Source organism: Castor canadensis, chromosome 5, assembly GCF_047511655.1.
Source record: "Castor canadensis chromosome 5, mCasCan1.hap1v2, whole genome shotgun sequence".
Classification (NCBI taxonomy): Eukaryota; Metazoa; Chordata; class Mammalia; order Rodentia; family Castoridae; genus Castor; species Castor canadensis.
In genome coordinates, this window is record NC_133390.1 from 11,939,894 (window position 1) to 11,951,196 (window position 11,303).

The 11,303-nt window shown below is 49.4% G+C and overlaps 1 protein-coding gene across 2 annotated transcripts in view; it reads right to left on the bottom strand.

The window, feature by feature from the left end:
• The window catches only part of Hunk (hormonally up-regulated Neu-associated kinase), a 112,447-nt gene extending 101,569 nt beyond the window's left edge, over positions 1-10,878 (bottom strand). For both annotated transcript variants that reach the window (XM_020153990.2, XM_074072813.1), the window contains exon 1: positions 9,812-10,878. In XM_020153990.2, coding sequence (XP_020009579.1) covers positions 9,812-10,072 — 261 coding nt within the window. In that variant the 5' untranslated portion in view covers positions 10,073-10,878. The remainder of the gene's footprint in view (positions 1-9,811) is intronic.
• Between the last annotated feature and the right edge of the window lie 425 nt (positions 10,879-11,303).

Below are 11,303 nucleotides of genomic sequence, written 5' to 3' on the forward strand. Positions count from 1 at the left end.
AACTGAAGTTAGGAGGGTTTGAATATCTGAGCTAAGATCATACAGGTATTAAGTAGCAAGAGATGGAAAACCAAAGCTGTTAGCCCCTCAGAGTCTGTGCCTTAGTGCATGACACCAACAGGTTAAGTTACTATGCTGCAAGTTAGAAAATACAGGCAAAGAAGTTAATGCCTGATGACTCTCATGCCTGTAATCCTAGCTACTTGGGAGGCTGAGATCAGGAAGATTGCAGTTCAATGCCAGCCTGGGCAAAAAAGTCTGCAAGACCCCATCTCAACCAATAAGCTGGGCATGGTGGCACGTGCCCCTGTCATCCTGAGCTATTGGGGAGGCTGAGATCAGGAGGGCCAAAGTTCCAGGCCAAGCTGGTAAAAGATGTTTGTGAGATCCCATCTCAACAGAAAAAAGCTGGGCGTGGTGGTGCACACCTGCCATCACAGTGATAGCAGGAAGAATAAAGAAGAAGGATCGTGGTCCAGGCCAGCCTAGACAAAAGTGAGGCCCTATCTCCAAAATAGCCAGAGCAGAAAGGGCTGGGGGGCACAGTGAAGTGGTCGAGCACCTGTGTATCAAGCCCAAAGCCCCGAGTTCAAACCCCAGTACCACAAAATAAAAGGAAGAGAGAGAGAGAGAGACAGAGAGAGAGACAGAAAGAAAGAAAGAAAGAATACAGGAGAGACACTCATTCCTGACATAAGAAAAACCTCTTTGAGTAATGAATTAGGTGGGAGTACAAAAGCCACATAGTGTTTTCCCTCCAGCGGGAAATTCAAATTTTATTACATCAAATTGGCCTTGAAATTGCAACTCCTGCTCATAAATGTTAGTTTTTAATAGAATAAAATGTCATCCTATGGGAATGAAACTTCACAAACCTTGAGAAGTGTTTTCAAAATAAGCTTTTTTTATTAGTATTATTAAATGCAAATATTCAACTGAGAACTGACTCATAGGCGAGCTTCTCTAATTAAGTTTTTAACCTGGAATAAAGAACAAACACGCTTAGAGAGCTAGCCTTCTACATCAGAGTAGCAGCAATTCCAACTGGAAACCAGATTGCACCCTGATAATGCTTATCTTTATCCATTTGGTTTCACTGAAGTAGGGCTCAGATAAAATGCTAAAATATTCTGAGCTCAACCTTTCCCTGGTTTTATGTCGACCCCAGGCACTTCCTCATTCCTTTTGCCTCTGATGTCCCTTCTTCTCAGTCCAAAGAGAACTCTGCAAAGGCTTGGAAGCACTGGTGTAGTTCCAGAAAGTCTGTCTCATACACTTGGCAAAAGCACTGGGTATTCTGTTTGGTTTTGAATAAGTACTCTGTCTTCATGCTTTCCTTTCTTTCTTTCTTTTTTCAATTTTTTTTTGGTGGCACTGGAGTTTGAACTCACAGCCTCACACTTGCTAGGCAGGTGCTTACCATTTGAGGCACTCTGTCAGCCCTTTCTTGTGTTGGGTATTTTTGAGATAGGGTCTCTCAAACTATTTGCCCAGGGTGGCTTTGAACTGTGATTCCCCTGGTCTCAAGGAGCTAGGATTACAGGTATGAGCCACCAGCACCCTCCTTTTGTGTTCATTCTTGCAGAAGGCTGGTTTAACAAGGACACATCACTGTGCTACATCAGACATCCGTCTGTAACTTTGCATTTAATTCAAAAACCTCTCTCCTCTCCTTGATTTTTCTCCTTCCAGTGAAAAAGAAAAGTACTGAAGTTACACAGAATGCTAACTTGAGCTGTTCAACGTAGCTACCAGTCCCCACTACTTTCTTCAGGGAGAAAATCTGGCGGCCAGAAGGCATGTTTGTTTATATTTGTACTTAGCATAGTATCATGTAATTTATATTAAATATTATGTACACATATGCACATATGCATTTGTGTATATATACATGTATACCTATGTGTGTGTATATTTGAGTGTGTTTACACACACACACAAATACATATTAGCTCACACTCTTCACCTCACAGTGAACCCATAAAAGATAGCAGGCCAGGACTGCAGATGTGCAAAAGTGTCCCTTACCACACGTGAAGGGTTTTACCCATAACGAACATCGCAGTTATGCTAAGGGCTTTGAACATTCATTCTTTCTTGTAGGATTTTAGTAACTCAGGGGGACACAAAATCCCTGTGCTGCTCCAGGTAGACAAGGGAATTGCTAGGAATCTGACCTTCATCCCATTGTCCCTAACACAGAGCAAAACTCCTTGGTGGCTCAGTGCTTAGTAAACACTCATTTTTGCTGCCCCATTCTCAAGGTGTTGTACCCAGAGATCTGGGAAGAGCTGGTGATTGGCTAGGGGGGTGGTGGTGCATACTGTAAGATCCTATCTCAAAAACCAAGCTGGGGATGATGGCACGTGCCCATTTTCCCAGCTATGTAGGAGGTGGAGGTTGGATAACTGTGGTCTGAGGTCAGCCCAGGCAAAAAGCTTGAGACACTAGGTGGAAAAGAACTAAAGCAAAAAGGGCTGGAGGCACGACTCAAGTGGTAAAGCACCTAGCAAGCAAGAGGCTCTAAGTCCAAACCCTAGTACCAATGCATAAATAAATAAACAAGCAGGTGATCAAAAGAGGTGCCTCATGGAACAAAAGCACCCAGACAGGAGCAGAAAGAAGGCTTGATAACTTACCAAAACACCATGAGGGAGGATATCAGACAACCAGAACTCAAACAGAGGATGACAATGGCAGAGGTAACACAGGCGGGAGAGATCAAAGTGAATCAAATGGTTCAGCAAGTGGACAAGAAAAGCACATGCAGGATTTGGCTTAGAAGACTAATAAACTTATGTACAAAAATGATAGTCAAAGAGACAGACTCCAAAGCTACATATATCTCCATGGGAGACAGCCCAAAAAAATGTATGTTTGCAAATAGCAACTTCTCCCATCTGTTGCAGTGTTGGTACATTTTCCCAGGAAAGAGCCGAGGGTCCATTAGCAATCCTGTGACACAGCAAACCATTTGTCTTTTTTCTGGTTGATCACCTGTCGCTCTGATACCCAGGTGCTTATGTTAACAGCTATTTCTGTGCCAGAATTTTTCTACAGAGTGCCAGCCAAACCACCCGCTCAACCTCAGGCATCCCCACAAGCAGCAAGCAGGGGAGTAAGAGAGAGAATCTGTGAATCCACAGCTACCAACACGTACCACCCAGAGGCTGCCCCTGTCCTAGGAAGATCAAAGCGTTATTTAATCCATCCAAAAACTCTTAGACTAGGCAAACACCTGTAATTTCAGCTATTTGGGAGGCAGAGGTAAGAGGTTTCAGCCTGGACAAAAGCGTGAGACCCTATCTGACAATAAACTAAAGCAAAAAGGGATGGGGTGTGGATCAAGTGGCAGAGAGCTTACCTAGCAAGAGCAAGGTCCTGAGTGCAATTTCCAGTACAGCAAAAAAAAAAAAAGAAAAAAAAAGGCAATCTATAATTAAGGGAAAAAACTTCAAAACATATTTCTAACTGAAAAAAGCAACATACTGAACAGCACATACAGGGTAAAAATGTATCTGTCTATACCCACACATTTGCAAATATATATGTGGGTTGCATATATTTAGGGCATTTCTGGCAGGATCAAAAGAAACCAGAAACAGGGGCCTCATCTAAAGATAGGACCCAGGAGCTGAGGAACACATACAAGAGTCAGCTATTTCTCACTGCAAACACTCTCAAAACCTTTAAATTTCAGACCAGTGTCTATATGACCTATTCTAAAACTTCACCAAATGCATCTTAAAAACACAAAAAGCATTAAAATCCAAAAAGAACCCAGCAATTAGAAATTGTACTGCCAGGGCAGAGGGGACACAGTGGAGGTGATCCAAGGATTTAGAGATGGCTCTATCTTGAGTCATCTTTTAGTCCATCAGAATGTCCCAACTGTTACTCTAGCTGTCAAAACATCCAATTTCCCATGATTGCCTCAGCAACTCCCCCCCTCCATTCAAGAGTGATGGGGGAGAGAAGGCCTCTTTCCAGGAAAGCAGCACTGTCTCTGGATCAGACTGGCAAGTTGATGAATTAGCCGGGCTCTGTAGCCTTAAAGTCCTTATGAGAAATGCAGGACATGAGCCTCCAGCCCCACAAGATCTAGAAAACACCATAGAGCCCAAGGACGGTAACTGGAGAGAAACATGGGGCCAGATGCCAAGGGCTGGAACACAGGATCTGCTCACAAGTCACCTCACATCAGAATCATGAGAGATACAATTTCTGTTGTTTAACTACCTAGTTTGTGGTCATTTGTTACAGTTGCCCTAGCAAACTAATAAAGTCAAAGAGAAAAATCTCAGCGCATTCCATTTTTGTCAATAAGGTGAGAACCCTAGCAAATTGGTTCTCACCTGTCAAGGTTGCTTCCTGCATCTAATGAGAAAACTGCATACAAGATCTTGAATAAACCATAAGACACAGCACCTCTGGGCTGGTATCCACGGTAAAGGAGCCGTAGTAGCTGTCTCAAGTGTGTCGAGGGATCAGCCTATGCAGGCAGTATTCTGGTCCTATGCTTCTACCCCTTTCCTGCTGGTCATCTTTCCACAGCTAGCAGCACCCCCAGCAGAGAGCAAGAGGGAGGTCAGCACTTGAACTTGGCCAGAGCCTGGGCCAACCGGTGGAAGAGACCACAGCAGTTAGCTAAAACGACGCTCCCCAACTGGGTTGCAAGTAGCCAAGAGAGTAAGTCTCTCAGCTATACCATGAATAATCAGTCACCTTCCCACAGAGAACATCAACCTGCTCATCTCTTTGGGTAAAGTAGGGGTCACCGCCCAACCCTTCTGGGAAGAAAACCACTAAGATGGCTGATTGCCACACTTTCTGTGAACAGCTGGCAGCATGCAGGATTCTAGTCTCATGGTTGGACCAGTATGCACAGGAACTAAGCCCACAGCTGGAGTCAACACCTGCAGAGAAAATGTAGGGTTGTGCCCCTCCTTGCGGGCACCATTCTGCAGTGTGCTCACAGTCCCCTTTGAAGTCCACGGGACCTGAATCAGTGAACGCTAGGAAGTAGGCCCTATGTACCAATTTCCATCATTCTCAAGTACTTCAAAAAGATGGAAGCAGGGCAGGAAGTTCAAAAGAATGTGCTCGTGACTGCAGCCTGCAGTCGGGAAATTATAGGCACTGGCTCCTCACAGAGGACACTCAGGCAGGTGCTTTTGCAAACGCCTCCTTCTTACCAACAAGCCCCTGCTGACGACTAATAGGAATTTCTAGTTCTCTAGGCATTTCTTGTTCCTCACGGAGATCACCCCTGAAATTTCTAGCACCTAAAAAGAAAAACAGGATTTAGCACCTGTTTGTTTCAGAAATACTTGCTAAAAACAGATCTGCCAAAAGGCCACCTCTAAAATTAGTCATACTTCCTGCTCTGCAAAACACAGTGAAGGGTATTTTTAGTAACTCCTTCATTCCAGGTATCTGGCACTGCCATGCTCTGTGCGTGATTATGGGCAACTTACTAAGCAGGCAACCCTTATTTTTAGCCCAAAAATAGCTCTATGAAAGTGAAAAGCAGGCTAAAAAAAACAAACAAAAAAAAAAAAAACAAGGGTTAGAACAAGATTTTTAAACATCTTAACCAATTATTTTATGTACCCAACTTTGTCTCTAAATTACAAAAGAAGGTAATGGTGGCACTGACTCTTTGCCCTGGTACTATTGCTTTTCTTGCCTACCAGACTATCTTTGTTCCTAAGATATACTGCCACTTCCCTCCATCAAGTTTTTCCAACTGTCTTTTATCAACTTTTAGAAAATATAATTATAACCTATCATATGCCAGAAACTGTGCATTTCATAGTTAACAGAACCACTTGCAGCGAGAGTCAGACATGGTGGTGAAGTCTGTATTGCCAGCTAATCAGGAGACAGAGGTAGATGATCACAGTCAAAGGCTAGCCAAGGGAAATACACAAAATCCTATCTGAAAAACAAACTAAGAACAGAAGGACTGGGGTCCCTTCAAGGGGTAGATCACTTACCTAGCCTGCTGAGGCCATGAGTTCAGTCCCCAGTACTACCAAAAAAAGAGGGGCAGGGGAAGAGGGGAAGAACCATTTTCAGGGACAGCAAGTGAGACTTCTCTGAATCTCTCACAGTCATCCTCAGTAACTTTGTTCTCTGTCTCCAAGCAAGTGATTCTTTTCAGAATCTCATTCTCTGATAATTTTTTCTGATCCACACATCAACTTAATTCCCTGCGACTGAGAACATCCCAATTAAGGATTTCATATGATCAAGTAAATATTTATTTTAAAGCCGGATTTACAGAGATCCCATTAACTCAAGCCAAAGGAAGACAAAATTAGGTCTCAGCCCAAAGCCGTCCTTTCTTTTCAATCAGTAAAAAAGCCATCTAGATTCAAATTACTTCTAAACAAACAACTTCGGAGGACAGGCAGGTCAAATGCTGTCCTGTGGGTAGTGGGAGCAAAAGGGGTCTCTCGATAAGATAGAATTGAACCTGAAATGAAAGTCAGGAAAAAGTGGCTCTTTTGTCAACTGAACTCAGGCGGTCTGGTTTCCCAGCAAACCATGGAGGATTTCACCGAAAGCACTTTGGAGATGCGTACTAAGTTAAAACACAACACCACACATACCCTCCCAAATGCTTTCAGCCAGTAATCCTCTGGGCTTGGGCACAAATCCCCCAAAACAGTGCAGAGTTTTATATGGCAGCTGTGACCAGCTAGATCAGGCAAAACTTGAAATGCCCCTCATCTTCTTCCTTTTCTCTAGCCTGTTTCATGAACTGATTTCCCAAGAAACACTGCCCTGAATCCTTTTCCTCAGAGCGGGTTGGGGAGGATACACCTATTTCTTGCTAGAGTATTCACAACTTCAGGAATAGGCTGTGTCCATTAAAAAAGAAAGGAAAAGAGAAACGCTAAGTGCTTTATCCAAAAGTATGTACCCCTTAGGGCTGGAGGGGTGTGATGCAAGTGGCAGAGCACCTGCCTAGCAAGGGAGAGGCCCTGAGTTCAAACTCCAGTAGGAAGGTAGAAAGGAGGAAAGGAAGGAGGAAGGGAAGGAGGGAGAAAGGAAAGAAAGAAAGAAGCAAACCATATGTACCCCGAGAACGGAGGAAGTGATGGGGGGGTAAGTGCCTCCCCCAGGCCTTTCACGTCAATGCCTCCCAGTTCTGCTCTCATGAACACCTCTTCCCAGGATGAAAAGAACTTAGGGCGCAAATAGCCTGGGGTTTCCTTCACCTTTGTTTTGGCCTTGCTTAGTAAGGCAATACCCAAAACAAGAGTGGAGATGGGGATTCGTTAACTCAGTGATCCTAGCAGAGCCATGCACACACACACACACACACACACACACACAAACCCCGAAAAAACACACTTTAATCGCTACATCAGCTAAACCCCACAGCTATTAGTTAAGCATTAAAGGTGTTGGATTTGGGAGATAGCTGCTATGAATGACACCATTGTTTCTTTAAAGCCAGCAATTGAGTAAGCTAAAATCCAGATTTCTCCTCATGCTTGCAATCCCTGGAGCTCAGATCCCCCAGGCTAGAGAAAAACACAGCAGGAAAACCAAGTTTTTCAACATAAACATCCCTGGCTAGCCACCTCTACCCTGTTAGGAACCAATCTTTAACTAGATTAAATCAACTGGTCCAGGGAAATCATTTTGCATCCAATTAATACCTCTTGCCCTTGGAAAGATGGAGAGAAGATGACAGAGGATGGAAAGGAACTGGAAAGGGGGGCTCCTCCTGTGCACCCCATCTGAGCAGTAATTCCCTGCATTCCAGGGGGCCCAGCTAAGACTCCAGAGCTGAAGCACTGGGCGGGGGTGGAGGGGGGTAGCAGCTGAGCTCTGACTACATCCCAGGGCACAGTGAGGGCAAAGAGCTTTACGTTAGGAGCAAAAATGCACTGGTGAGGAGCCAGAGGCACAGCCCACCAAGAGAAAGTGGAGAGAAGCCAGGGGAAGCTGTGAGCAGGGCAGGCAGGATGAACGAACTCATGTTTGCCACTTTATTCTTAGCATACAGATTCACCTCTAATTTACAGAGGAAATATGCATGACCAGACTGAATCCTGTAGGCTTCAAATGAAAATCAACCTCCACCACCGGTCTCCACAGGGACAGCTCACTGATTGACACAGCGTCTTCGTGCCCTCACGGACCCGATGTGTTAGGCAGACAGCCCACTATGCACCCAGGAGGAAAGTACTGCTCACTCTCCTTGGACTAGAAAGATGTCTGGAGGGTTTTTTTCTTCTTTGAAGAGCTACTCATGTGAGTTCATACTGAACACTCCCTTCTTGCGTGGAAATTCAGGTAAGAGGCACTTTTAAAAATTAGTCACTCTAACCCTACGTCCCCCTCAAAAAAGGGCTACTCCTTTATGTCTATAGAAATAGAGGACAAATTACAAAGTGAGTGACCCTTGCTCAAATGCAAAGGTCTCCAGGTCAATGTGGGAACAGGAAGGAAAACTAAAATTAAGATGAGGCCAGGGGAAGGGCAGGGCACCTTGGCCCTGTCACCAGAGGATGGTCATAGCACAGGCCTGCCGTGAACCCCACGCTGGGCAGAAGTTTTGGTTCTCAAGCTACTTTCTCAGTTAAGACACCCTGAGCTCCCCTCCTGTCTCTTCAAAAGGGGCTACACCCCCTCCAATTGAGCAACCTCTAGCCTAGGAGGGAAGGGGATTCTTGAGTTTGAGATGACATGAATTTGGCAACCTGGAGTGGCTCTAAGTGTGAGGCAACTCCCTGACTGGGCCAGCCTCACAGCCTGGGGCCACCCAGCCTCAAAAGTCAGAAGAGTCTCCTAGGTTTCTTCTAACAGATCTGAGTTACACCTGAGATCTACCTGCACCTGGCCTGGCAAGGTTTCCCACCATCTAACTTCTAACTAGGCTGGAGAGGTGACCCTCCAGGTCATGGGGTGGTGGTGGGGAATCCTCCTTTGTTTTGCTTTTCCCTCTTCTAGAGAAGGCATCACCCATCTTCTAAAGTCTGGGTGCATCCCTGTAGTTCTGTATTTGCCAGAGGCAGGGTCTTTGGTGCAGCTCCCACCATCTCAGGGCTGGAGAGAATGGAGATGTAAGGGGGATGGAGAGAAGGGGGACGAGAGTGGTTGGTTGGCTTGAGAATGGTGGGTGATGAAGGTGTGAGAGGGGTAGGTGGAGAGAAGCACGGGTTAAGGGATGGGCTGGAGGCTAGGACGGGGTGCATGAAACTGTCTTCTGCAGGGAAAACTCCCTAGCTATTCCAGCCCACACCAGAAGAGGAATGTCCCTAGGGTCTCAGCCTCCCCCCTCCACAAACTCATTTGCAGGACCCAGGAAGGGATCAAACTTTAAGCAACAAGGCTTTCCTCCCGATCTAACCCCCACCCCCGACACACACACACACACACACACACACACAAACGGGCTCAGGCCCTCTAGCTCTGGTTCCTGTCTCCAAGATCTGCAGCCCCTACAGTCAGAGAACAGAGCCCCCCCCACCCCCTCCCCCCCGCACTGACGGCCGCCAGGCGGCGCCCTTCGAAAATCAGGCTATGCGGGACCACTTCGCGGCTAAATCAGTCCCCCCCACCACCACCACCAAGACACGGACCCCAGACCACCTTTCAATAGGAGCCTGATGACCCGCTGGAGGGCCGGGCGCGCGCTGGGTTCCCCAGCTCCTTTAACCAGAGCGAAAAGCCAGGTGGAGGGGAGGCGCCCGGCCCGGGACGCCGTTTGGCTGCTTGCAGCGCAGCGCTCTCTGGAGGTCCCGCCGCCCGCGCCCCCGCCGGGATCCCGCAAACCCCGCTCACCCACCTTCTCTCCGGTCAGCACGTGCAGCCCCTCGCGCACCTTGGCGAAGGAGCCCTCGCCCAGCTTCCTGCTGCCGATGAGGTAGTTGCCCACGCGTTTGTGGTGCTGGAAGTCACGGAGCCGCTCGCGGGGCACGCCGCTCACCCAGGCCGGCAGGAAACTTCCCTCGCAGGCCGCCGCCGGCCTGGCCGCGTCCTCCGCGCCGCCGCCGCTCCCGGGCGCCGCGGGTTCACCCAGGAGCCCGTCCCCCGCCGCCGCCGGCATCGCGATCGGCCGCAGCCCGCGCCGCTCCCGCTCGGCTCCCGGGCTCGCAGCTCCTCCTCCTCCTCCTCCTCCGGCGTCCCGGCTGCCCCGGCTCCTCCCGCCGCCGCTCTGGACCCGGCCCCGCCCGGCCCGGGTCTCCGCGCCCAGCGCCCCGGACCGCCGCGCTCACGCCCCCTTCCGCGCCACCGAGCGCGGCGCGCAGACAATAGCGGCCGCCCAGGCGATCGGGAGACCGGGGACCCGCCCCCAAGAAGTTCTTCCTCAGAGGGTCGCCCGACCCCTTTCAGGACACCGGGATCCCGCCCCTGGTCCCGTCCAGAAGGCTAATGACAGTCGCCCTGCTGGAGTGCACAAGGAGCGGCGCTGGCCCGGGAGGGGCGCGGTCGGGAGGCTGGGTCCCGGAGCCTGGTGGCCTCGATCCCGGAGCCTGGTGGCCTCGATCCCGGAGCCCGGGCGCCTCTGCCCTCGCTGTCGCCGTCTGGCCCGCTTGGGCTCGGGTCCGGCTCGCTCGCTGCTAGCGGTGCGCCCAGTGGCGGCTCCCGCCCTAGAGAAGCGCGCGGCGGGCTGCAGGCGCCCTCTGGAAGGCAGCAGAAGAAAGCCCCATTCAGTTTGAATTTGCAGAAATTTAATCCGGTCGCGGGCGGCGGGAACAGATGCGAGCTCCACTCCGCAGCCTGTGCACTTTCAAATCCCTCGTAGCCCCTCCTTCCCCGCGCGCAACAGCCAAACTCGACCCTCGCGGGAGAGGGGAGGGGAGTGGCGGAGTGGGCGGCGGAGCCACCTGAGCGCCAGACAGGGGGACCCTGCGCGGCCTCGGGGACGCGCGCTCCCGGACCGCCCAAGTCGGGCCGCCTCCAGCTGCCGCTCTGTTGGGATTTCTGGGCTTGAGCTTTCTGGACCTTTCAGTGGTGAATTCCCCCACCAGCCGAACCCACCCCAAGCCACCCAACCCCCCCTTAAGCTGTGGGTTGGCTTGGCTGGACCCTAGATGGATGGATAGATGGATGGGTGGACTGAAGGCTGGGGAGGTAGCGGGGCGTGGGCCAGGGCGCGAACGCAGACCCGATTACATTGTTGGAGGAGGAGCAGCCGCAACCGTAATAGTAGCGGCCTCAATGTAGGACCCAGGACGTTTGCTGCCTCTCTGTGTAAGGTTACACCTTGTCTGCCTTCCACTGAAAGGACGCGGGTGGTTACAGGATGAGCTGGACCAGTGCTCACCGCTCCTGGA